Here is a 25,972-nt window from a genome sequence, read left to right on the forward strand (position 1 = left end):
TGGGGCATGTGTGCATATAAATACAAATGCATTGCTACATTTTACCTATGTGTATGTAAATAGAAATGCTGTCATACCTGGGGCATGTGTGTATGTAAATACTAATGATGTGATACTTTGGAAATACGTGTTCATAAATATACATGCTGTGCTACCTAGGTATTGTGTTTGCATATATTCGGTTCTACCTATGAAATGTATGTACAGAAATGCAATGCTTTGCTACCTAGAAACTCTGTTTCCTTCAGACGTACTACCTGTAATTAAACAAATATCTCGAATAGTAAGAGGAAAGAAGCAGCTTTACTCTTACACTCTGCATACTATTTTTCCAAAACTAAGTCATTTTAAAAGCCATCTAAACGTTTGCAAAGACGCTGGGAGCAAATACCTAGTTTCATTAAAGCTAACCAATGGATACTACTACTACTACTACTACTACTAATAATAATAATAATAATAATAATAATTAACCAGGTCTGGTTGCCCACTCAACATTGTAGAACTGATAACAGGTGGCATACGGCTTAATGCGTTTATTATTTCCTGTTCTTTATATGAACTCTCATATTCTTCTCTGATCAAATTTTGTTGCATCTTTATTTCACATTATACAGTAAATGTGTCTTACAGTATTAAATACTCCTTGATATATGGGCGAATTTTAAACCATTTGTTTCATTTTGTTTCATTCTTTTAAACTCGAAAATAAACATAAAATATATAATGTATGCATGCATTTCGATATCTACAAACTCTTCAGATACTGATATTACATCTTAATCAATCCATAAAAGGCTGTCTTCATTGATTAAAAGACAATATACCATATGACTTTTTCCTCAGAATAACGACGACTAAAGCAACAGTTAACACTGCCATTCCTGCTCCCATCCCAACAACGACTGGCATGGCTGCAAATAGTTGATCACTTCGATTTGTCTCTTCTTCAGCTACTGTGATTTAATAAAAGAAAGACTTGAAGTGGTGCTTTTAAGATTAATGTTACAGCATAGCATGGCTCTGTCTATCAAGTTCTTCATTTTGTAGTCCTATTTCAAGAACGTTTAACAGATTTGTACGTGTATAAATGTACGTAAAGAGAGAAAAACATGATGGTTTCATTTCTTTACGAATAACTTTTCCACGTATTAAGACCCGGCTAAACGAATGTGAGTTTCTTATTAAAACAGAAAACAGAAGACATCTTCTAAACGAAATTCACCTAAACAGTTACTGTTAAAATACTTTCAAGTTATAGTGATCATGTTCTTGATGATTATCGCTTTAATATGACAGTCATTTTTGATGACTTTGACATGTTGAGAAATTTACATCACTTTTCAAAAAAACTAAAGTCATATTCAGTTTGTTGCAAGACATTCGCTAATATTTAATCTTGTAACATCCTTTAATGCATCTTATTTGCACATTTTACTACACGTATTTATTTAAAAGTTTAGTTTGTTCTAAATGTTTTACTTTGTACTGCATGTAATATATCCTTTCCGATATAGAGTATACAATGTAATCTTTATCTACTTATTAAATAACCTTCGTGACTGTCATATGAAGAATAACAAAACTCAGTCTTTCAAGCGATCATCCCTAGCTGCATATTTTACTTTAATAAATTTTAGGTACACGCTGTCACATAATTAGGCAAAGAAATAACTTGGTTTTTGTCTTAGAACTATTCGACTATTTCTCGTTGTACATAGAACAATGTTATCTAGGGTGAATACGTGTTTTTTCCAGTTAAGCGAATGTATTAACATTATTTTGAATCTTCGTTGTATTCATTAGATTATTTTGAATCGCAGTTGTGTTCATAAGATTATATTTTGAATCTTAGTTATGTTCATAAGATTTTGTTGAATCTTAATATAATTCATATTCGAGATTATGTGGATCTCTCTTATAGTGTAAACTACTGTTTGAAGCATATCTGCAGTCCATGAGGGCTCTTGGATCTGTACTTCATATTGATTTAATATTTTTGATTTATTTTCGATGTGTGAATGTTGTGTAGAGTGATTTTAGTAAATCGTATGTTGAGAGCGTGAGAGAATCATTGTATTTTTACATCATATATTTTTCTCTATTAATTCATTCATAAATTTCCATCTTTCTCACATTGTGTTTCTCTTATTCATTTAGTCCAAAAACCCACTCGGTTTCTGTTCTGCAACACACGTGAACTAGACATTGTCTTTGAATATTATCTTGGACAGAATTCTTGTCTATAGTGGAAATCAGGGAACATAAAGCCTCTTCATTAAAACGATTATGTAGTTTTATTAAAGTACCATTTCTTCCTGGTTTTTCTATCTTATACTTTTATAAAAATTATATTCAACTATTATATAAAAATGGGTAGTTCTGTTTCACATTTCGTTATGAAATACATATTGGTACAAATTATTTATACTGGAAAACACAAACAGGAAATTTCCACATTTTGGTTTAGAAATGTAGGTAACAAAATAGTTTTGAAACGTTTAAGTTTGCCGAAAATACTTTGTAAATACGTTGTTTATTATATTAACAATTTTTTATACATGACTAATCAATTGGATACAATACTGAAAAGTTAATAATCATGTTGAAAATCATTTATAAATGCTTATATTTATGATAACTGTGAAAAGATGACTATAATTATAAAAACTACCAACAGATAGTATCGATTGCACCAGGAGTCATACTATAACTAGTGCGATGGTTGAAATTCTGCGAGAAAATAATAACCGTTACCTGGGTTTTCAAAATGTGCTTTAACAAATGTTCCCTGCAATGTATCTTTATGTGTTGAATTTACGCTGGAAACAAGGACAAATAACTTATCAACATTTTTTAAGCAACACGTTTATCTGTATGCACAACAATAACAGAAAAAGCATGCATTAGCATGAATGTGTCTATGTTACCTCTGGGTATGATAATCAGAATACTGTCCGATAATGGACTTTTGCCTTTCACATTCCATGAATACATCCTATACATATATGGACCCGGAGAAGGTTTGGTAAGGTTCACAGAGAAAGTACCATTAGCTAGCCGGTACTGGTTTTCTCCTTCCTGCAAGCCGTTAATACTGGTACTTTCCCAAGTACTATCATGAATGAGTATGGACATGTACTCAATGACAAATGACTGATTGTGACCTCCATTGAAACCAGGGTCAAAGTGAAGCTCAATCTGGTCCTTCTTTAGGCTGTTGAAGTAAAATCGGAAAACTGGCCGGGGATGACCTGAAAAAACAGTATAAGTGCCAAATTATTATGGGTAGCATTACATATATTTATCTCTATATTTTTTTCTCTCTCTCAGTTTTGAAGTGCGCCTAATTAAAAAAATGGAAAATAAAGTATAATGAAAGATAACAGTACACATAATGTATACTGCCACAAAAGTCGGAAAATATCTAGGAAAAAAGCATGGATTTTCTCCCGTTTGGACATAAAGTCTTCATCAAGAGCAAATAATTGTAACACGCATAGAGCAACGCAATGATGATTTGGACGCATAGAGCAATACATAATAAATACAGGCTTGCGCAATGATGACAACCGCTGATTATAACGAAAAGGTAAACATTAAACAGTTTGAACAAAATAGCCGAAGTATTAAAAACACATCCCAAAAAGACTTAGCACCTATATGTAACGTGAACACATTCGGACGCAATATAAAGCTGACAGCGTGGGGATACTTAATGTACGATATTTACCTGTTTAATTATCAGGAATGCTGATAGGTTATATTTAATTTGGAATCTTTACGTTCCGGATATAAATTAAACTACGACAAGCAAAAGTATCAATACGTTTATTTTGCAAAATTTGTCTGGATACTACTACTGCTGCTACTACTACTACTACTACTACTAATAATAATAATAATAATTAGTAGTAGTATTAGTAATAGTATGTTCATGCCAGTAACTAAATTGAGGCTACAAAAGTAAGGAGAATCTGACGGGCACGCAAGATAAAGAAAACACATGAGAACTGTATGTTCATCTTGCATTACCGCATTTCGTCAAGATTTGTCATATAAAGTAGCACATGGCCATTTCATGAAATCGTAATGGAATCAGTTTGTATCTTTGGAATGTGACCCATACGTTTGACTACTAAATGCTTAAGAAGAATACGTTACAGCCCGTTTTCAATATTGCAGGAATGAAAAGGTATATATATATATTGTTATATTAAAGTAAGTTGGAGGGCTAATGTGGAATATAATAGTAGATTATGATGTAACTTGCATCAGGAATTCAGACATATAGCCATGAAAGAAAGATACGATCAATATATTCTTTCTTTTATCCAATGTCTCAAATGTATGGCCACTGAGGAGAGGACGGCTGCTATTTGAGGAAACTTAATGGGAGGATATCAGCTGCTGACACTTGCTCCAATCATATTAATGTTAGTTATACTAAGTTTTCGAAAGTACCATTGTATAAAAATAGAAAGGCAGATGGTTTGCTTATTTTCTAACTTAAAACAATTTATTGATATTGTGTATAACATTTGATTACAATTTGTTCAGCCTCTATTGAATACGTTAATGTCAAAGTTGAATATTCTCTAGGGTCCATTCATGGTTTGACAAGAGCGAAATTATAACATTTCGCATGATTTGTTGCTTAGTTTAATGCGAATAAGTTACCAATAATCAACAAGATCATTGTCCTGTTTTGAGATGATGTTAATATCACATTTGCTGAAACACCGTTCTTTCAAACGTAAATATACTCATTTTATAAAGAAAAGTGAATAGGTCTAGAAAACACCGACCTAGCTGCGTTATAATGTTAACAAGTATAAATAATATCAATGAAAATAACTTCAAGGTAATTTGAACATAATATGAAAAGATCTGGGAAGGAAACATGAAGAAAAAAATTCAAGTGTAACTCGAATATAAGTTGAAGATGACTTGAAAATAAGTTGAAGATTAACTTTAAAATAGCTTGAAGGTAACGTTTATATAACTTGCATGTACGTTGTAAACGATACCTAAATCACCAATGAAGATACTTTTAACAAGATTAAAGTACCGAATAAAGCGTAACAAAATTATTTGTAAGTTGAGCGCTTTTGAATTTGGAAACGCAAGATTATTAAATAAAAGAAACACTATTTGTTAATTAGGTAGCACACTGAAATATTCAAAGAAAACATCAATAGTTTCCAAAATGGCGAAGCAAAATTAGATCAGTGTGGAAGTCTTAGAAAAACATTTATTGTTAAAGTTTCATCCACTTTATAAGTCTGAGCGCGCGTAAACGAATGAGCGTGCTACGACATCGGAATGTTGAGTCTGTTAGCCACTGTGATCTCAAAATTGTAGCAGGATGTAATACTTATACTTAAGATGAGCATACAAAAACTGCTGATCTATGCGATACGCTTTTATGGTGCAAATGTTGGTTAGTTTTATACATAGATTTACTAATGCGAATTAAGTTCCTCTGTAATTTTAATAGAGAAATTGTGATTTCCTCCACTTAAACCTTCTCCTTTAAAATATTTTTTCCGCAGAAAATAGTTGAAACGTATGAAGCTGAAGTAGATTTTAGCTGTTTTCAATTTTCGACGATTTACGTTGTAGAATTTCTCTTGGGTATAAAAAATTAATTTAAGTGTTTTCCAAATGTGGGGCATTTCTAGTCATGCTTGAATTTTGGCATGATTCTCTTAGTCTTTCTTACTTTTAATAGACGTTAAAATATTTCAATGCACGTTCTGTCTCTCCCTCAATCTCTGTCAACAATATTTATGCTAGTTACTCTTCCATTATCTCCAATGGCTAAAGCGGCCGTTGTCAATAAATATAACTGCAATTATTAAACTTACAAGAGTATGTTGGTATCTGTGAATAACTTCCGACATGCATCAATACCTCATTACTGGTATTTTAAGTTTAATATTATATGTTTTAAGTTGAGAAGTTAGTTCCGGGCCGGATGTGCTATTCATCAAATTTAGCACTCTACGCCATATTCGTTAAATAAGCTACTGTGCAATCTGGCAATTTGCTATCAAATGTTCGTCATTTTCATTACGCTGACCGGCGCTGAGGACACGTCTGTATATTTAGAGAAAACAAACTGTTCAAAGCACGAAGCCCCACTAATTTCTTTATTTTCGTGTATTGCTAAGGTTATTCTAACTTATGTCTGCCTTTTAGTTTAAACTTAGTAAAATACTTGTAAAAATGGGTTACGACGTGGCTTTGCAAAACGCAATATTGGTCATGCATCTGAAACACATCCATTATCAAAATGTTTGTTTCGGAATTGCATAAATTGACATGTTATAAAGCTTTTCCATTTCGGAGGCAAGTAAATCTTAATGCAAACTGCAATCCCATAATTTCAAGAAAGAAGTGTTCGGTTTTGAGAAAACACCGGAACTTGAGAATTTTAAAATTCTATGTGTTGAATACGGAATGCATGATGCGGAATTACCTACTAAACATCTTTTTCGAATGCCAGACCCCTCATACATGATTAAATGGGCATCTAATACGTGCAAATGTACCTACAAAATCAGATTTAGTATGTGGCCGTTTGGAGCTAAATCCTTATATAATTCGATCAATTAAACTGAGCAAATAGTTACTTCAAATACTCCGACCCTATCATGCTGTTAAAATACGATTATATATATGAATACGAGTTATGATATACATGTTTCTAATAGTAGTGATACAGTATATCCTTTATCTATAGAGGGTTTATAACTGGTTCAAAGACGAACAACCGTCAAATACTACTTATATGGGAGAAGGAATAACTTAGAAGGATAAATGAACTAAATATGAAGTCTAACCTTAGTTGAAGTCTAGATCTGTACAATTAAACATTTATTATTCTATTTCATACAGAAGGAAAAAAAATGATCAAATGAAAATGACGCTGTGATTCTCAAACCTGAACATACAGCAGCAATTTAGAAAACACCCAGCAGGTAGTAAAGTAAATTTAGACAAAGAACTTCATAACAGTACATAAGAAATTATTGATAAATTAGATAATGATTAAGTAGATTGTTTGATGATACAGAATACCGGATTGCAAAAACAGCCAATGATATGAAGAGACAGATATAAGTAAACAATTAACAATTATATATATATATATATATATATATATATATATATATATATATATATATATATATACAGAATGACTATACTTTCAAGCGGAGGATTTTACATCATTAAAAGGCAGACAAGTCAAAACATAATTTGGAATAAATTCTTGCAATTGATAGTATTAACCCAAGGTAAGATGATCGCAATAACAGGTCAAACTAGTATGACCGTGAAGTTACAGCGGGTTTATTCACTTTTCATTTTGTGTATACACAAAAATGGTCCTAATGCTTAATGAAAGAAAGAAAAAGTTCTGATTATTTAAGAAGAATGCCAAATTACTTTTAACCATGATTGAATATAAATTCTCTGACTTCACAGGGCTACAAACTTTAGCTATCATATGTAATTGAACATAATGTCACTATAAGTATTATTTAGCTAAAACTAAGAGAGACGCTATGTTTATATTCAAGTAGTGTTTGTATTCGCCTTACTGATGAATTAAAATGTTATATTGTATAAGGGGCTATTAATAAAACATCATTTTTTCCAGAACGTAACATAAATAAAAATCTTGTCATAGATAGATAGATACATAGATAGATAGATATATATAGATAGATATATTGACAGATAGAGAGATAGAGCTAAGAAAAATTTATTTTCCTATGGTATCATTTCTGTTTTAATAAAAATGAATAAATAAAGTGAGAAATATTGATAAACTCTAAGGTAATATTTTTAACATTCCATTTTTAACATAACATTAAGTTAGTGAGAGAAAAATAGTAAGTACAAATAATTAATGATTTTAATAACTATTCGAACACAGTCTGTTATGTTTTATCACAGAACTGTATAAATCTTTTTATGTACTAATACATGTACTCAGGTTTCGTTTTTTTGCGTACAACGATACCCGAGGGCCATTTATGTATATTGTGCAAAGATTTCGAAATAGTGAGCTCGTTTCATCCTATGCCGTACGTGCTAAGTGTTTTCGATGGGAAGAACTGAATACTTATAGCTCACAGACGATCTATTGCGGTATCGTCTGTGTATAAATACCTCACCGTGTCTACTTTAAGGACTTGTACATCTTCAGCTGTAGAGGTATGTGAGTTAATAATTTCATGTGAATAAGTTATAACTATTGTACTACTACGTTTACTCTTGTATATTTTCTATATAGCTTCGGCTTACGTAGCAGCAGGGGGGGGGGGCGAATCCGACATTTTGTCCAATCGTTATTTTGCTTTATTAATACTTTCTGCACTCAGCGGATCCGGTGTCGTCAGCGCCCGGTAAAAAAAAAACGACGACGGTCCATCCTACACGACGGTGACGTCATTTGGTTTAATACACTTTTCTGCGAGTCGATCTCAGTGTCGTCAGCGTCCGGTAAACACAGCGACGACCGCGTCGATGTCATTTCCCCCCCCCCCCCCGCTGCTAAGTGGTTATTTACAATGAAAATTATTTACAACTAACCGAATATTTGGTCAAGTCCGATACGATATCGTGTCCGAGGATCATGTAAATTTATCGTTACAAATCCATGTTGGGTCGACTGAGCATGACTAAAAAAGTTTCGAAAACCATTAAAGTCCATGTCACCGCCGCACCATGTCTGCCAAATATTTCGTAGCGTGTGTGTATCAACGCCGTTGAATACAGCAAGAATATTACAGTTGTCTCTGATTACTTTTGGAATCTGAGTGTATCGTTGAGTGACATATATCACGTCGGTGTTTTTATGCCTGCCTCTGGAAAATATCCTAGCTGGGTTTTTTTGATTGTCTAACATAACATCATCGTACACGACTAGATTGTTAACGTCGCCATCATTATCATCAATACCTGGTGCATCATTGATATATGTAATAAACTCAATAACATTTTTTTCAGCGATTGCTGATGCATTCTCGTTAAAATCTTTCAACACCTCGTAGCATCGTTGATCATCCACGCTAGGGGCGATTAAATACAACTTATCCCACTTCATCCATCTCATTATTAAATTGAGTAACAATTGCGTCTTGCCGGATCCAGATGGTCCGATGATAATCATCCGGATCGAGTTTGGTAACGCTGCAACATGCTTAACTGGTTCTCTCGTTTTAGTCACCGAAAAATCAATTATATTCATATCTCTATACATAAATTATGGATCTATATTGTGTGAAGTGTAGAGTGCGTACTGGCACAAATGATATGACAACCGTTACAACAAGAAATAACAGATCGGCGCTTACTGGTAAGTGTGTACAATGCGGTACAAAGAAATTTAGATTTATTTCTATTAGACCCGATGATGTTTTAAAAAAAAGCGAGGAGGTGATATTGCAGCCAAGTTATCAAAACTCCCCGGAACACCGTGGGCAAAGTATCCAGGAGAAAAGCACCTCCCAGGATATAGCTACTGTGGCCCCGGAACACGATTAGATATCAGACTCGATGATCAAAATCAGCCCAAACCCGGTGAGTATCCAATAAACGCTATCGATAAGGCGTGTCATGCTCATGATGTTGCTTACTACAAAAGTAGCGATCTGCAACAGCGTCATATCGCGGATGTAAAATTAATTCACGCGTTAAATGCTATTCCTGATAAATCATTCAAAGAAAAATTGGCTTCATGGTTGGTAAAATCGGCTATGAAAGGTAAATTAATGATTGGAAGCGGAGCTTCTCGCGCTGGTAATTGAAAACGCTAGCGTTTATAATAACAACATGGAAACCATCTATTATTCTCCGAGAGGATACTGGAAAGGAAAGGCCGCAATTGGTAAACTCGCAAGCGCTGCAAAGGTAACAAAGGCCACTGCGGCTAATTGGTTATCCAAACAGGCTATATGGCAAATCTATCTACCACCACCTAAACAAATCAACTTTTCGCGCTTTGATGTCAGCGTACCTAATGAAGTTCATCAGGCTGATATACTATTTCTGCCGCATGACAACGGTTACAAATACGCGCTAACCGTAGTTGATGTTGCGAGTCGATACAAACAAGCGGAGCCGTTAAAAACAAAGTCAGCAACTGAAGTAGCCGATGCGTTTGAGCGGATTTACCGAAGGGGTCCTCTGCGCTGGCCAAATCTATTACAAGTTGATCCTGGCAATGAATTTCGCGGCGCTGTTTTATCAACGCTGAAACATCATAGCGTCGCGATACGACGAGGTCATACTGCGCTACATCGTGATCAGGCAATTGTTGAACGATTCAATCGGACTCTTGCTGAACGGTTATTTGGGTATCAATACGCGAAGGAATTCATCCAAGAAAAACGATCTCGTGAATGGGTCAAAAGGTTGCCAGGCGTTATTGCAGCGTTAAATAACGAGATTACCCGAGCAATCAACATGAAGCCCAGCGACGCGATTAAAAAAAGTATATACCCGGAAGATCAAAAATAGATAGCGTTTCCAAGCCGATTCTCGGCAATGTCACTGTTAGATATCTGTATGAACCAGGAGAGCTTGAAGGCGGTAAAAAAAGAGCTACTGTTCCTATCTGGAGTGTTACCACACATAACATATCAACGATAACACGATCAACTGGTAGACCACCGATCTATAGACTGGATTCAACTGCCCCACAGCGCGGATTTACTCGTGAGCAACTACAAGTGATACCTAACGATACTCAATTACCCCCACGTGGCCTTAACTAGCACCGTTGCGTCTATTGCACTCAAGACAGGTCAACCTCACATTGGTTTTGACATGACCGAGACTGTTATCGATCCTGTCCACGGTAAATTGGCGAGCGTCTTTATCCGAATAACGCCAACTCATTACACAATTGCAACTCGCGCAGTGATTATTCTGTTGTTGTCGTAACGCAATTATTAATTCGGCATCAATATCAAAACGCCGCTGATTTTTTTTGTCCTGTTGGCGGTAACCCGAGAGTTTTCTATCAATGACGCTTGCATCGATGATGTCATCGTTGTCGGTGACTTTGTCACTGGCTTCGTCAATAACAATTCTTCGAAGCTGATTCATTCTCCGTACTCGGGATACTGCAAGATAGACTAGATTTGACCATTCGATGCGATTATCAACCATCCAAACAATTGTATCCGTGATAGTCAATCCTTGCGAGGAATGTATTGTCGTTGCATATCCTAGCGTCCACGGGGATTTATCAGCACGTAGCGCGTCCTCGACGAGGCTGATATCAACGAGCACAATATCATTCAGCACAAGAATTTATTTTTTTGTCCCTGACGCTGTCGGGCCCGGGATTTCAACTTCAATGTTCTGCCGCCGTGTGTCCGCGGGTCTATAACATAACGGCACTGGACGCGTTGGAAACTTTTCCTTATGCAACGCAAACAACTTCCGCTGAAGTGTGTCTCTGACTATCTTTCTACTCGCTACAATCAAATCGTTTGGTCTCCATGTTTCCCAGAATTCATTTAACGGCGTTTCCGGAATCACCTCGCGGATTATTTCACATTAAACTCTATCCGGCTGTAATCTGATTAATTTTTTAACCTCGCGCAGTTCTTCTTCAAGTGCTCGGTAATCAGTATCGGTTTCTTCATAATAGTCCACAAAATTCTTTAACCAATCATGTGGACCCTCGCCGACAAATGGTGGTGGTTGGCCATGGTCGCCACACATGATTACCGCTGTATTCGCGCGCAGCAACCACTCAAGAAACATTTGTAAAGTATCTAACGAAACAGTACATATCTCATCCCAGATGATAACCTCAGGAATAAATTTTTCCCCCATTCGATCAGGAGTCCACTCACCGCCGCTGTATCGAAAAAAGCTGTGATAAGTAACGGCGTCAACATTTCGTTGTTTTATCTCTCGCGCTAGTCTATGGGTCGGTGTAAGCACGATTATACTTGCCCGCGTTCGAAATAATTCAATTGCCCGAGTCGTCTTTCCTGACCCGCCACAGCCGCTTCAATAAACAGTTTTATATCTACAAATTGGATCAGAACACGGTGGTGCATTAGACCATTCTGATAAATTATCACCGCGTAAGTAATTATTTTCAACGGTGACATCTGCTGACGGGGAATAATCGCGTCGTATTTCATTTTTAATTCTCCATATACCCCAACTCTCGTCCGGACTAGTAAACTCGGCTAAGTTTCCCTTGTACTTTACGTCTATATAAAATGAATCAACGGCTACTCTAACCGCGGTGTCGGGAAATCTATTTATCATCGAGAATAAATTGATAGCGGCGTAACCCAGCATAGACGCCCTCAAATGCGGATACGCGGGGCTGTCTCCATCGCTGTAGGTAACAACTGTACCCAACTTTGTTCCATTGGACAAGAAAGCTGTTTTGCAGTTCACGTATCTATTTTTTGCCACTGCGTCCTTGATTACGAAATCATGTTCTGCGTCATCTATAATCAGCCGTGAGCAATATCGTTTGTAGTCGCAGTTTTTTCCACCTTGTGTGAACTTACCGATTATTCTTCTACCGAGATCTTTTGCCTCGCAGTTTCGTTGGTTGAATATCTTTTTGGACCATTCGATGATATATTCCTCGTCGGCATCAATGTGTTTCCTGGACTCGTCAATTATGCTATCTAGACGCTCTGGTTCTGGTAACCAGACTTCAGTCTGCGCCCGATATGATATTATTGCGTCGCTGACAATCAACGATACAAGCATGCTACAATCAATCATATACCGTAGCAGCGCTATTGGAAGCCATGTCTTTTCAGCCATGTGTCTACCGATCCAAATATAACAACAGCGATGAAGTCCTGCCGCGAATTCAAATGATACTATGCGAGCGAATCCGGTTAAATCAAAATCAGGCAGTGGTGCATTAATAGCAACACGAGTCATTTCATGTCTGGGGTGTCCAAATCGTTTGAAGTACACAGCGGCGGATCCATACCCGAGAAAACTCGCTGGATAACAGGCAACCATATCAACGGAAATCATAGCGTCGCGGTTGTATGCAGTGTTCCATAGTCCACCGTGATAGTATTCCAAACAACTGGATTGTACATCCGGTAGAAATTCCTTGCGCGTTGGTCTCCACGCATTTTTCCTTGCTGCAACATGAGCCGCAACCGATGGAATCGTAAAACAATTTGTTAGCAGTTGTTCATCATGCTCTTCAAATTCCATGGCGGTTTTTTTCATCTTGTTGTGAAACGCTTCAGTGCGATATAATTCACCGTTTGGTCTTACAAACTGATCAAAGATATCCGCATCGTTTTCAGCGCTGCGAAGTAACCACACTGATACAGGGTCGTTTTTACACAAACAAGCAATAGCATCAAATAGTTTCCTCTCCGCGAGAAAACCATCCTCTCCCAGGAATTCCCCGGGGATATACTTTACTGTTCTATCCCGTGGAAATATTGTGACCGCGGGCGTCCACGCGTGTTCGTTATGATCAATAATTTTGATTGGGGCTCCATTTGATTTATACTTTGATTCATATAATACTTCACCGGTTATCGTTGTAACGGTTATTGGAAATCTCAGCGACGTTTCTAATCTCGCTATGTCGCTGATGGTTGCTCCTCGCTCGCGCACTGTCTTCTCCCATTAGTTTATTTTACTACGTCGTAAATCAGTCAATTTGTTTCCTCGACACGCATTTGTAAAATGCTCTATTACTCGTTCTGCTACACAATTTATCCCCGTTGACTGTTTCATCGGCGCTAGTTTTCCGATATCAGGTTTCTTATTTAACGGGTATATTCCATAGACAACTGCTGTTTCAGGATACGCTCGTTCATAGTATAGTCTGTCAATTCCGGTTAACAGCCCGGGCTTAGAGTCGCGGCTAACAGTGACTGTTTTCTTGTCGCTGAGAACTGGTTCAAATTTATCACGTATGATCCAATTGCCTGATTCCACCCGGACAATAAATTTTACTCTGAAGAAATACTTGCTGGAGCCAAGTTGTGATATTATCGTTGCCGCGCGTTTATCGTTCATGGTAGCATCAACAACACCATCAATTCGAAATGTTGACCAACTATGAGATGCACCATCACGCTTGAATTCATTGATACAATCGCGTATTTTATTTAACAGGGTTCTATCGTTTATTGACGCTTTTGGTGCGTCCTTGAGGGCTCTATCGAGATTGAACTTAATATTTTTCCAGGGCTTAATTGCTGCTAATCTCTCGAACTCCTCCATATAATTAAAACAAGTATTTAAATAAAAGAATATAGTATAATGAATAAATGCAAATGGTTGATGATTGGGTCGATAACCCCGTGCAATAAGTCATGTAGAGGTGAATTCTGCGGGTATCATTTACAAAGCGTTCGTAATGGTTCTCTTGGCCCCCTACCGTGCTTGGTTTGCCACGTTGGTGTAAGAGGAAAATCGCAGTTGTGTATCAATTGTGGCGGAAAGCGATACAGAGAGTTAAAACGCTATTATGATAAACGAATAAAAAACGCCGTCATTGACCCCACCGCTGACTCAGTCATCAAAACTCCTCAGGACTACATTGCAAGGTTTATAATTAAACCAAATAATGAATTAGACAAGTAGTATTATTATACAAATGAACCAAGAATTTCAGCCGCATCCTGTGCACGTTAATTACGAGGCATCTCGCGACGGCGTTGTTAGAAACCGCAGACTGAAGAAGCCGGTTGGTACCGTAAATAATCGCGGGTATTTTATGTTTACTGCGGGAGGAAAAAGCTATTATGTTCACAGGATTGTATTTGAAGTATTTAACGGATTAATCGAGAATGGGTTTGTGATTGATCATATTAATAATAATAAGACTGATAATTCTCTTATAAACTTGCAAGCTATCTCGCAAAGTCAGAATACCAAAAAAGGAGGAACCGGTAAATACTCAAATAAAGCAAAACCCGTAAAGTCATTTGATACAATAACGCACGAAGAAAAAACTTTTCAGTCGATGAATGAAGCCAGTAGATATTTTGATATTTGTGTGCCCGCAGTACAATTTGTTGCAGAAGGAATACAAAATTCAGCGATCTCAAAAAAGACCGGGCGCAGAATTCGATTTTCATATGTAACATCAAGGGGAAATAACTCGTGATGGTATATCACCGAGTGACAAAGTTACCGACAGTGTGAACGCTACAGTCTATTACAATTAATACATTGTTTCTTCCGGAAGAAAACTGATGGAATAAATTGTCTTTACAAACAACTGTAATATTCTGTTTTATGTTTCATCGAATGTTAACACACCTCGGGATTGATACGCGGGGTTCATTTTGTAAAATATTTTTTTTTTTTGATATTAGAAATAAGATGTTTTATAAGAATATGAATATCGAAGACATCAATAATATATTAACCGAGATTTCAAAATTAGAAAATCAAGGAATTGTATTATCTGATAAGCTTGATAACCAAAAAATATTGTCCGATTATGAAATTATTAACAAGCAATCAAAGAAAGGTCGATATACCTTGCCACGCGAGTATTCTTTTATAAAGCGATTACAATATACGATCAATGAAAACCTGTATGGCAATGACGTAAATGCATTTATTGGACTATTTACTAACGTTGAGACAGTACGAAAAAAACTCGGACAGGCTTTTGAACGACGTCGAGAAATCTCTAATAAAATTAAAAACATTAGAAGGATTATAGACGAAAACTCCCTGGAGCCCCTGGGACATATCCCCCCCGCCACACTCGGCGGGAAATTAGAAATTACGGAGCAATTGCAATAATGGTAGGCGAATCACTTACTACTCGGCTAGCCAGAGAGCGGCTAGTAGCGCTTAAAAAGTTCATACCGTTACGAGACAGGGTCCGAAAACAACTTCAAACGCGGCAACAACTACAAACTGATTTTGCTGTTGGAAGCGAACAGCTCTTTGCTCCGGTAACTAAAGCGACCAAAGATGTTACGGCGGCAACTGTGCCCGTCCTCGGTGCGCTTGAAAAGATAGCGGCTCAGACCGAGCAAACAAAAAAGTCTCTGGAAACACTCCCTGCGAAAATAGCGGTTGCTACAACACGGAGGCCGCCACCACTCGCTATAACGGACCCACAAGAACCTTATGTTACAATAGCCGATGAAGAAGAACTAGGCGCCACCGCAAGAGAACCAGAAGAAGAAATACCGGAAGAAATACCGGAGGAAATACCGGAAGAAATAGAGAAAGAGGGGAATATACCCCGTAATGTGCTTAAAAAGAGCACAATAGATAAAATTAGAAATCTTGGCTACGAAGAATTAGTTAATTTTACTGTTACAAATTTTGCTAAGGACACACGAGATGAGCATATCAATAGCGGCTACGAGAAAAATATAAGGTCGTTAAAGGACTGGACAAGAATAGTGTATTTGGCAAGTAAATATAAAAATGAATTACCACCGCGTGATAATATTTATATAATGTTCCACAATAAAGTAAAAAGTGAAAGACCAAAGCACGGAAAAGGATACTCTGTTGGTAAAGACGTTACTTGTCCTGGTAGTGTTCTCAGTGATATATCACGGCTAGAAATACTAATCGGAGGAAAACGAGCCGGAAATAACTCTCCGGAAATAATCAATGAGGCCGCTGATATTTGCAGGCGGTTATTTGCCGGTGGTATCATGGACATTAATGTATATCGAACGCTCATAGACGAGTTAGTGGATGATTAAAAAAATTATAAAATTGTCGTTTTTTGTCAGTTTTTGGTCGTTTTTGGTCTTTTTTTGGTCGTTTTTTTGTCGTTTTTGGTTAGTTTTTACGGGTGAAAACCCCAGGAAATCATTTAGAGAAAATCGATATTTTTTACCAAAAACCGGCAAAAACCGACCAAAAACGACCAAAAACTGACAAAAAACGACAAAAATTGACAAAAGTTGACAAAAAACGCGGATTTTTACCGCCGATGAAAAGCCCAGGAAATCATTTAGAGAAAATCGATGTTTTTGACAAAATTTATAATTCGGTGGTGGGAAGGGGGGTGATCAACCATTAATTGGAAAACACTGGTGTTTTTTATAATAAAGACGATTATACACTACAACCATGATAAACCAGTCAGCGTCTACGTGGTAAACTCACGATTGCCCGTATACCGCGAGTGGTACGGAGACGGTCTCGGTAGCACCATTGCGGGGTTATTTACAAGAATGGCTCCAAAAGTGGCGCCGTTAGCTAAACAATTAGGAATGAAGGCCATTGGTGTTATTCGTGATAAGGGAATCAGCGCTATTGGAGATGTTGCCGGAAGGGCGTTTTCTGCAGCAAAGGACAAACTAATGTCGTTGGTGAGAAAAAGAAAACAGAAACCACCGGTGATGCCATCAACGACAGTGATGCCTGCAAATGTCAGTAAAGTAATAAATAACGCCGTGGAAGAAAAACTAGAGTCATTGGCGGCTCAGTCATCCACCGATGGAACAACCAACGCGCTCATGAACGCGATAGCGGGAAGTGGCCTACGACAAAAACGACGTTGATGAATTAAACATCAACATGATAAATAATAAAATGTTTGCGCAAACCGCTGATCCCGCGTTTGATATGGACGCCCCAGTGCGCAGGGATGATTCTGTCCGTGATTATCAATGTTATTCCTATCAACCACCACAAGCCAACCTACGATCGCGAATTGAACTTCAAGTCCAAGATACCAGTAAATATTTTTTGCCGTGTGAAGCGTTTATCGAAATTGAGGGAGAACTTGTAACAAATGCTGCCGATAATGCACCATACGCAAATGACGGTCGTGTTCGAGTTGGCTTCGTCAACAACGGTATCATGGCGTTATTTGAGAGCGCCAGATATCTTATTGACGGACGAGAAATTGAATCAATAGAAAACGATGTTGATGTTGCAACAACGATAATCGGGCTAGCAAGATATTCTGATGATTATACAAGATCGGCGGGCCCATCTATGATGTTCGCGAAGGATACCACTGATAACGCTGATCATATTCAGTACATTAATGTGCTGGCGGAAAGAGATACCGCAGTTGACCCACAGGCTGAAGCAGCCAACCCAGACCGCAGGGCAAGACCAGGCGCTGAATTTACTGTTATAAAAAGTACTAACGATAATTTTAATCTAGGGTTTGCAACACGAGTAGCAACATTACAAGGACAACGCCGACAGTTTTCATGCGCGATTCCACTCCATCACATATTCGGATTCTGCAGAAATGTCAGAAAAGTTATCTATGGGGCTAAGCACACAATCGCTCTAACGCGAAGGGGCGATGATAACCATGCAATATGGCATGCTGCTGGTGTCGCTGCCGGTAAAGTCATTTTAACTAAAATAGCATTGTGGATGCCGGTGTTGACTCCATCAGTTACCACGGAAGCACGATTGTTATCATTTATGGAACGGGGGGAAAATCGTTGTTGAGTTGGCTAGCGGTAACAACTGATGCTAAAGAAGATAATGTCGGCGATACATTTACATGGCACCTGGCATCAAAACAGGGTGTTTCAGCCCCGCGTCATATATTTGTTGCGTTACAGAATAGGGAACGATTAGGTTCCCAAGAACGCAGCCATATGATATTTGATCAATTAGGAGTCAGGGAGGTTTCGCTGAGAATAAACGGACAACAGGAACCATCCGAGGATATACAGCTTAATTACGGCGACAACCATGTCGCACGTGTGTACCATCGATTGGTGTCATATATGGGTCGTGATCAAAACGTCGACACCGGTTTGCAAATATCACAACTTGATTTTAAAAACCTGTATCCGATTTATTACTTTTCGCTGGAACATCTTGATTTAACGAGACAGTCCGTCGTTGATATACACTTCCGAGCTCGTATAGCCCCGGGTAATGTTAATTATAGAGCGGTTGCTGTCATTCTCAGCGATAAATCAATGCTGTTGGAAGGTGTTGGTGGACGAATGAGAATCGTTGATGCACCAGTGGAAAACATGTAATTGAAAACATAAACGCGTTTACAATAAAAATGTCGTATAATGTTGTCGGCGTAGAGTTGACCGATGGTCAAGTCAAGAAATTACGATCAAAGTCGGCTAAACAATGTGGAACCACAATAACGTTAAAGCCGTCACAGGTGGCAGGTGGTAATCATAAGATATCGTTGACGGCGCGTCAAATAAAACATTTCAATGATGCGATGAAGAATAAAAAGGGTGTTCAAATAGATTTTTCGGCCGCAGCGATTAAAAACATGGAAAAGACCGGTGGGATATTTCCGCTGTTAGCTGCGATTCCAGCGTTGATTGCCGCGGCGGCCCCATCAGTGGCGAAGGCGGCGGCGTTAGGAGCCGTTGGTACCGCGGCGGGAATGGTATTGAAGAAGGCAACCGGGAAAGGCTATAAAAAAAAACGACCCGTAGCAGGAAAGGGTCTAAGACTACCGGGAACCCCGTATTCATGGTACTCGGGGAAGGGTCTAAGACTACCGGGAACCGTTTAATGACTCCTATGTCTAATTTTGATTTAATAGATGCCGCAAACGCGTTAGCGATAAAAAACTTCAGAGGTGTTTTTATGAGGGATCAATTACCGACAAAACCAAGGAATATTGAAACCGGTATAATTAACCTCGATAAATCCTCCGGAGCGGGAACTCATTGGGTTGCATACGCAATTGATCCGCGTGCGATCGTCTATTTTGATTCATACCGGTTAGCCCCGCCAAACGAGTTCATGCGGTATATCCGGGCGTGTTCAGCCCCGGTTTTTTATTCCACGCTGCCAACACAACAATTAAGTGACCCACCGATATGCGGCCGTGAGGTATTGAACGTACTCGCGGCGATTTCATCATCGCGGAAACCACCTCATGTGGTTGTAAACGAATACACTAGTGGGGTCGTAGAGGCCCGGCGGGTTAATTAAAAACACTGTTTTTTTTTACAATAATAATGATTGATATCTGGGGACGACCGGTTTCGGCGCTGAAAAAATCCACGGAAACGCTCGCCACCGATGACATAAAAAAACTAATCGAGGATGAAATCGCTGATACGTTAAATTTAACCAGTGTTGACCCGGGCGAAATAGTTGTATTTCAAGATCGTCAGGGTAAATTAAAATCCAGTAATGTGTCGCTGAATGACGTTTTAATACGACAGCGTGATGCCGCCGAGAACAATATCGCGTTGTATACCGATGACGGACGACTTAAATCAGGTGAATCCATCTTGACGATAAATGGAAAAATAAGTACACTTGGCGACAATTATATATCCGTGTCGGATTCGTTAAAAAATTTGTATGATAAATTTAACGCGCAAGCAAATCAGTTCGAGGGGATACAAAAGTCTGTCACCGATATACAACTCACTACTGCTAGTTTTTTTGGAACCCCGACGGTAACCGAACCGAATCTTGTGGGGATAAAAAGTACTATTTCGGAGTTTACAACGCTGTCGGGCCAATTTTACACGTTACGAAAAAAATTTAACAGGGCTGATAACACCATTGATAAATTCTTTGGTAACAAAAATACCAGACCGGATGAAATTACAATAACTATAAATGATATCACTGCGTATGGACAGGAAATAGGAACAATCAAAACTGATGTTGCAACGATCATAAATAATGTAGACGCGTATAAACTGATAATAGAAAAAATCAGCTCTAATGTTGCAACGAACATAAATAATGTAGACGCGCATAAACGGATAATAGAAACAATCAAAACTGATGTTGCAGCGAACAAAAAGGGTATAGACGCGCATACACAGGAAATAGGAACAATCAAAATTAACGTTGAATCGATTAAAGACAGACTACCGGAGGTGACAAAAATAAAAATCCCTCATGAAAACACCATCAACACAGTATACACGATTCATCATGGATCATTCGCTTGGACTCCTACACAGAATACAGTAAAAATCACCGCAACTATTAAGGGTATTTATCGATTGACACTGGTTTCAATGATGCAGTTTAATATATTATCGTCGAGTTCATCCGGGTTTAACAATACAATATCAACAATTATAGACAAGGACGCAACTGAACAGTTTACAATTTATGCCGTCGATAGACATTTAACTGGGGCAAACATTACATGGTATGTGGAATTTGTAACGGATCTAAGTAATTAAAAACACTAGCTCTTTTAAAATAAAAATGACCACCAAGGTAATTGCATCAGAGGTATCACCGACGTCACATCAATATCGATTCAATACCGTAAAAGAATTCTCCGCGAATTTGAAAACGCTTTCCGAACAATACCGTGTAAAAATAAAAAAATACTGTCGAAAAATAACCACCATCGACGCGGTCGTGTACTCGGTGTCAGGTATAGTAGCCGGTACCGGTGTTATTTTATCCACGGTGACCATGATGGCCCCGATCGCTGTTCCAATCGCTATCTCCGCGGCGACAACAATTGCTGGAGTCGCCAACGCAATCACTAGAAGGATATCATCGTGTTCTCAGAAAAAACTCAACGAGTATACAGTAAAACATCAAATAGTATCCGACGCGTACTCAAAATTATCCGGGTTGATCTCGTTGGCGATAGATAATTCGTTTATATCCGATGCTGAATTCTCCACGATGGTCCAGTTGCATGACTCCGCGATGTCAAAAATCGAGGATTTTCAACTGGAAGCTGGAAACCACGTGGCTGAAACCACTTCAATGGGCTTAAAACATTCTCCTGAAACCACTTCAATGGGCTTAAAACATTCTCCTGAAACCACTTCAATGGGCTTAAAACATTCTCCTGAAAACAAGCAGGTTGTTAATATTCGGTGTTGAAATTAAACACTAGAAACTACGAATAATAATAATGTCGCTGAACCCCGAAGGGTTTCAATTACTTCAACGGATCGCGGAGAACACCACTCCGGTACAAACAAATATGATATCGATAACATCAACGAAGCCAGAATTCAGTGTAAACTTCCCTTCTCCGATTCCAGTAAAGGAAATAGCGCTGGCAAAATTGCGAATATATCACAGCTGGCCTAATATCCGAGCGGAAGCATTTAACGGACAACAACCTAATAACTCGCTGGTTTTTGCATGGACAAATAAACCCAATGGGACCCCAGACTGGAAGGAGGTTACAATACCAACTGGGTCATACCAAGTAGAACAAATCAATAAAGAATTTCAACGCAGGATAAAATCGATCACAGGAAAAGAATCAAAAATCGCTATTACGGTTCATGAACCGACGTTATCGTGGACGATTGAAATAAGCACACCGGGGTATATGGTTGATATTTATAACAGTTCAATAAGAACCATACTAGGTTGGCCCGAGAATCCACCTAATGAAATCTCCACGGATTTGCACACGAATGCGCAATCGTATCATGAAATTAATCCCGGGTATCGAGATGGTTTGTCTATTATGAAAAGCACGTTATTACCCAGTTGGTTTATATTTCAAGACAGGAATGCCATGCAATGGTATTTTCAGTATAAGAAAACTCCTGAATCGTCCGCAGTGTTCACAGTTAATTTAAATAATATCGCTAGTGCTTTTATCGAGATTAATCGTAATTACCAATTGCAACTAGAACAACTACGGAAAACAAAAGCACGAAAACACGTTGAGGTGTTAAATCAACTTATATCAGACATGGAATATATCAATGAACGAATCGTTAAAATAATATCCGATAACAGCGATGATAATAAACAAAAATTCCTAACCGAGAATAATATCACAGAAGCCGATTTACCCGATTTCAAGTTTCCAGGATACAACGCGCCAGAACTAAGAAAGTCTCTTAATGATTTTCTCGGTCCATCAATTATCCTCAGACACGATAACGGAGATGGTGGTAGGCATATTGCTCCATACAACGTAAATATCGCATCGGTGATAGCAATCAATCTAGTGTGTGATGTTATCGAAGGGAGTTACCAGGTAGATACCAAGCAATCAAATCAAGCTCAACAGGGGTATATCCTTTATTCATTTTCGCCAACAGCCCCTCCCGGATTCTTAATCGTTGAGAGCCCGATTAATCCGGTCTATATGCGATGCCATAATCGGTTTTTAACGAGAATTAATTTTAGACTTACCGATCAGTCAAATAACCTAATTGATCTACAAGAGGAGGAGTTAGTAATCACTCTGTTTGTAAGATCATTGTAAATAACCACTTATCAGCAGGGGGGGAAATGACATCGACGCGGTCGTCGCTGTGTTTACCGGACGCTGACGACACTGAGATCGACTCGCAGAAAAGTGTATTAAACCAAATGACGTCACCGTCGTGTAGGATGGACCGTCGTCGTTTTTTTTTTACCGGGCGCTGACTACACAGGATCCGCTGAGTGCAGAAAGTATTAATAAAGCAAAATAACGATTGGACAAAATGTCGGATTCGCCCCCCCCCCCCGCTTACGTAGTATTATGCAAACCTTTTATATTCTTGGTTGTGACTAAGCAAGATATTTATATTATCAATATATTAAAAGTTGCATGTTTTAAGAAACGTTTGCACCGTAGGATTCTTGTGGGGCACGGTTAGGCTCACCTCTGAACTTGTGTACTGTTTCGCAGTTATTGTGCCGATAATGTAATCTGTGTAGCTTACCGTATATAACGTAATTACGTTTTATCGTATATACCCGTGTAATGCATATTACGCGGTGTTAGATGTATTTTCAGCAGACCAGAGTGATCGGAGTTGCCGCTGTATAGCTGATAAGAGCTATCAGTTTTATAGGAGTGATCGGAGTCGACGGTATGCTAGGTGCCGAGCTAACCATAGAAGTTGACCATAGCAGCCTTGAAGCCGCAGCATAGCAGCTGTACAGCTGAGTAAACTATGTTGCTCGTTGAGTAGTAGGTGATTGGGCCTTGCTGACCGAGCTTGGTGGGTGCTGATTACTTGACCAACCTGGTATACTGACCGCTTGATTGACCAGTGTGACTGGTAGCCAAGTGTGCTAGTGACGTAGTGTGTAACTCCATACATGTAATATTGTAGTCGTGGTCTAATCTTTGGGGTTTGTCATACCCAGTGTGTTTTTTTTTTGGACTGTATATATTTTGTACATCTGTCCCTTTTTTTTCATCATTTTCACTATTTGAGTGAATAAATTTTTACTATATGAGTAAATTTCCAGTTTTACTATTTGAGTAAAACAAATCACTGTGAATCATTCACCCGTTGTCTTATACCTTGAAAGGTCATTTATTTGTATTTTCATTATTTAGTTCGTGCGGATTATATTAATTGATCCAATATTTGGATATCATACACACGTATTAATCATAGTTCTTTTCTCATTCAAGTAATTTGTCATTAAACATCGTATTTGTGTCACCATCAAAAGTGTTATGTTGTAAAATCCGAAATCCAACCCAGTTATATTTTTGCTATATTATTAATTAATATATATATATACTCCAAGCAGAATAGTGAGCAGAATAGTGTATCAACCATTAGCAAAATAATAAAACTAGTTGCATGTATACTTGCATATTTCGAAACTGAAGCTGTTAGTTTTGAATTATTTAACTGGATGTATAAAATAAAAATCAGCATGCTTTATGCATACATACGTATATATTTGTTTTTTTTTTTCTCTTCTATTTCTTTAGATCTACTTCAGTGACCCTCTCGTTTTGGAATTTTGATATTTTCTCAAATAATGCGAGATCGATTTCTTCAAGTATTGGTAAACTTGCCTATCATATTACACTATCACCACTACTACATCAACCAATAATTGTAATGAGTCTGATCTCAATAATAATTATCATAGTAATGTTAATGTTAATAACGACCACAACGATGAAAAGTTTGATCAACAATACTTCTAGATAAATATATTCTGTTCCAAGCGCAAATGCGCTGCGTTCGTCAGAGTTACCAGTAGTAACTGCATTAGAGGGACATAAACGCAACTAACTGTAAACCAGTTAAGAATTTCTAAGTATGAGTGAACTTGTGATTTGTAATGAACGCTTATCAAGCGTTTTGCTGAATACGTGTGATATTTGACTTAACTCATAGTTCAATTTCTGTATGCAAGTATGTTATGGATGTTCACAAATATTTATTTTGGGTCTCTTATAACGCTTCGTACCCTCTTTGGATGGTTTAACTGAGGTTTAATGAGATGATACAAAATTTACATTAAAAGTAAACGATGAGGTTCATTTGTTTTGCACAAAGGAGCTTAGAATATATTACAGAAAGAACTGGGACAAAAGATCACCCTGCCTTATTTCCAATATTACATTTTATGTTGCACTACTCTTTCCTTTCTCGTTTGCAGCATACTGGCGAAATACATAATGGCCATCTTGAATGTATCCGATTTTAATCAAGGATGCTCCTTTTTCTTAAAGATTGTAAAGACTGCTTTCGTTGATCTTCTGTTAAATGGTTATATATATATATATATATATATATATATATATATATATATATATATATATATATATATATATATATATATATATATATATATATATATATATATATCCGCCAACCATACATACATACATGCCTACATGCATGCATGAATACATGCTTACATACATGCATGCATACATACGTGTCAAGTAGTAGTCAGTATGAAAATTAAATACCTGAAGCAAACAAAGAGATCTCGAATGAGTTATTGCCCTTTTCATTTTGTACGTGAAGAGTATAGTTGTCAAAGTCCGTATCCTTTAGGTTATTGAACATCAGCATGGCTGTATATCCAGATATCATCGCTTTCTTTTTATAAAACGTAACAGTAATATTCGCAAGCGAGATGTTACTGGAAGTTTCAGATGTATTGATGATGGCTGAAGAGAACGAATGTTTGATTAATTTTAGTATCTTTATGGAAGAATTGCTATAAATGGGGATTTCTATCCTTGTAGACCTGTTTGTCTCTCCCGTAAATATATACTGGGGTTCAGAAAAGACCGGTGGTCCTGAAAATCAAATAA

The 25,972-nt window shown here is 37.7% G+C and overlaps 1 protein-coding gene across 1 annotated transcript; it reads right to left on the reverse strand.

Annotated features, from left to right (window-relative positions):
- Positions 1-222: 222 nt before the first annotated feature.
- Positions 223-25,934, reverse strand: LOC149795963 (uncharacterized). Its single transcript, XM_089963903.1, has 4 exons — positions 25,622-25,934; positions 2,931-3,254; positions 828-956; positions 223-257 (listed from the first exon to the last, which is right to left on the reverse strand). Exons 1-4 carry the CDS (start codon positions 25,746-25,748, stop codon positions 223-225), a joined length of 615 nt encoding a protein of 204 aa, XP_089820029.1. The 5' UTR covers positions 25,749-25,934.
- Positions 25,935-25,972: the final 38 nt, after the last annotated feature.

Source organism: Sinohyriopsis cumingii, chromosome 7 (genome assembly GCF_028554795.1).
Source record: "Sinohyriopsis cumingii isolate HCF-2022 chromosome 7, ASM2855479v2, whole genome shotgun sequence".
Lineage (NCBI taxonomy): Eukaryota > Metazoa > Mollusca > Bivalvia > Unionida > Unionidae > Sinohyriopsis > Sinohyriopsis cumingii.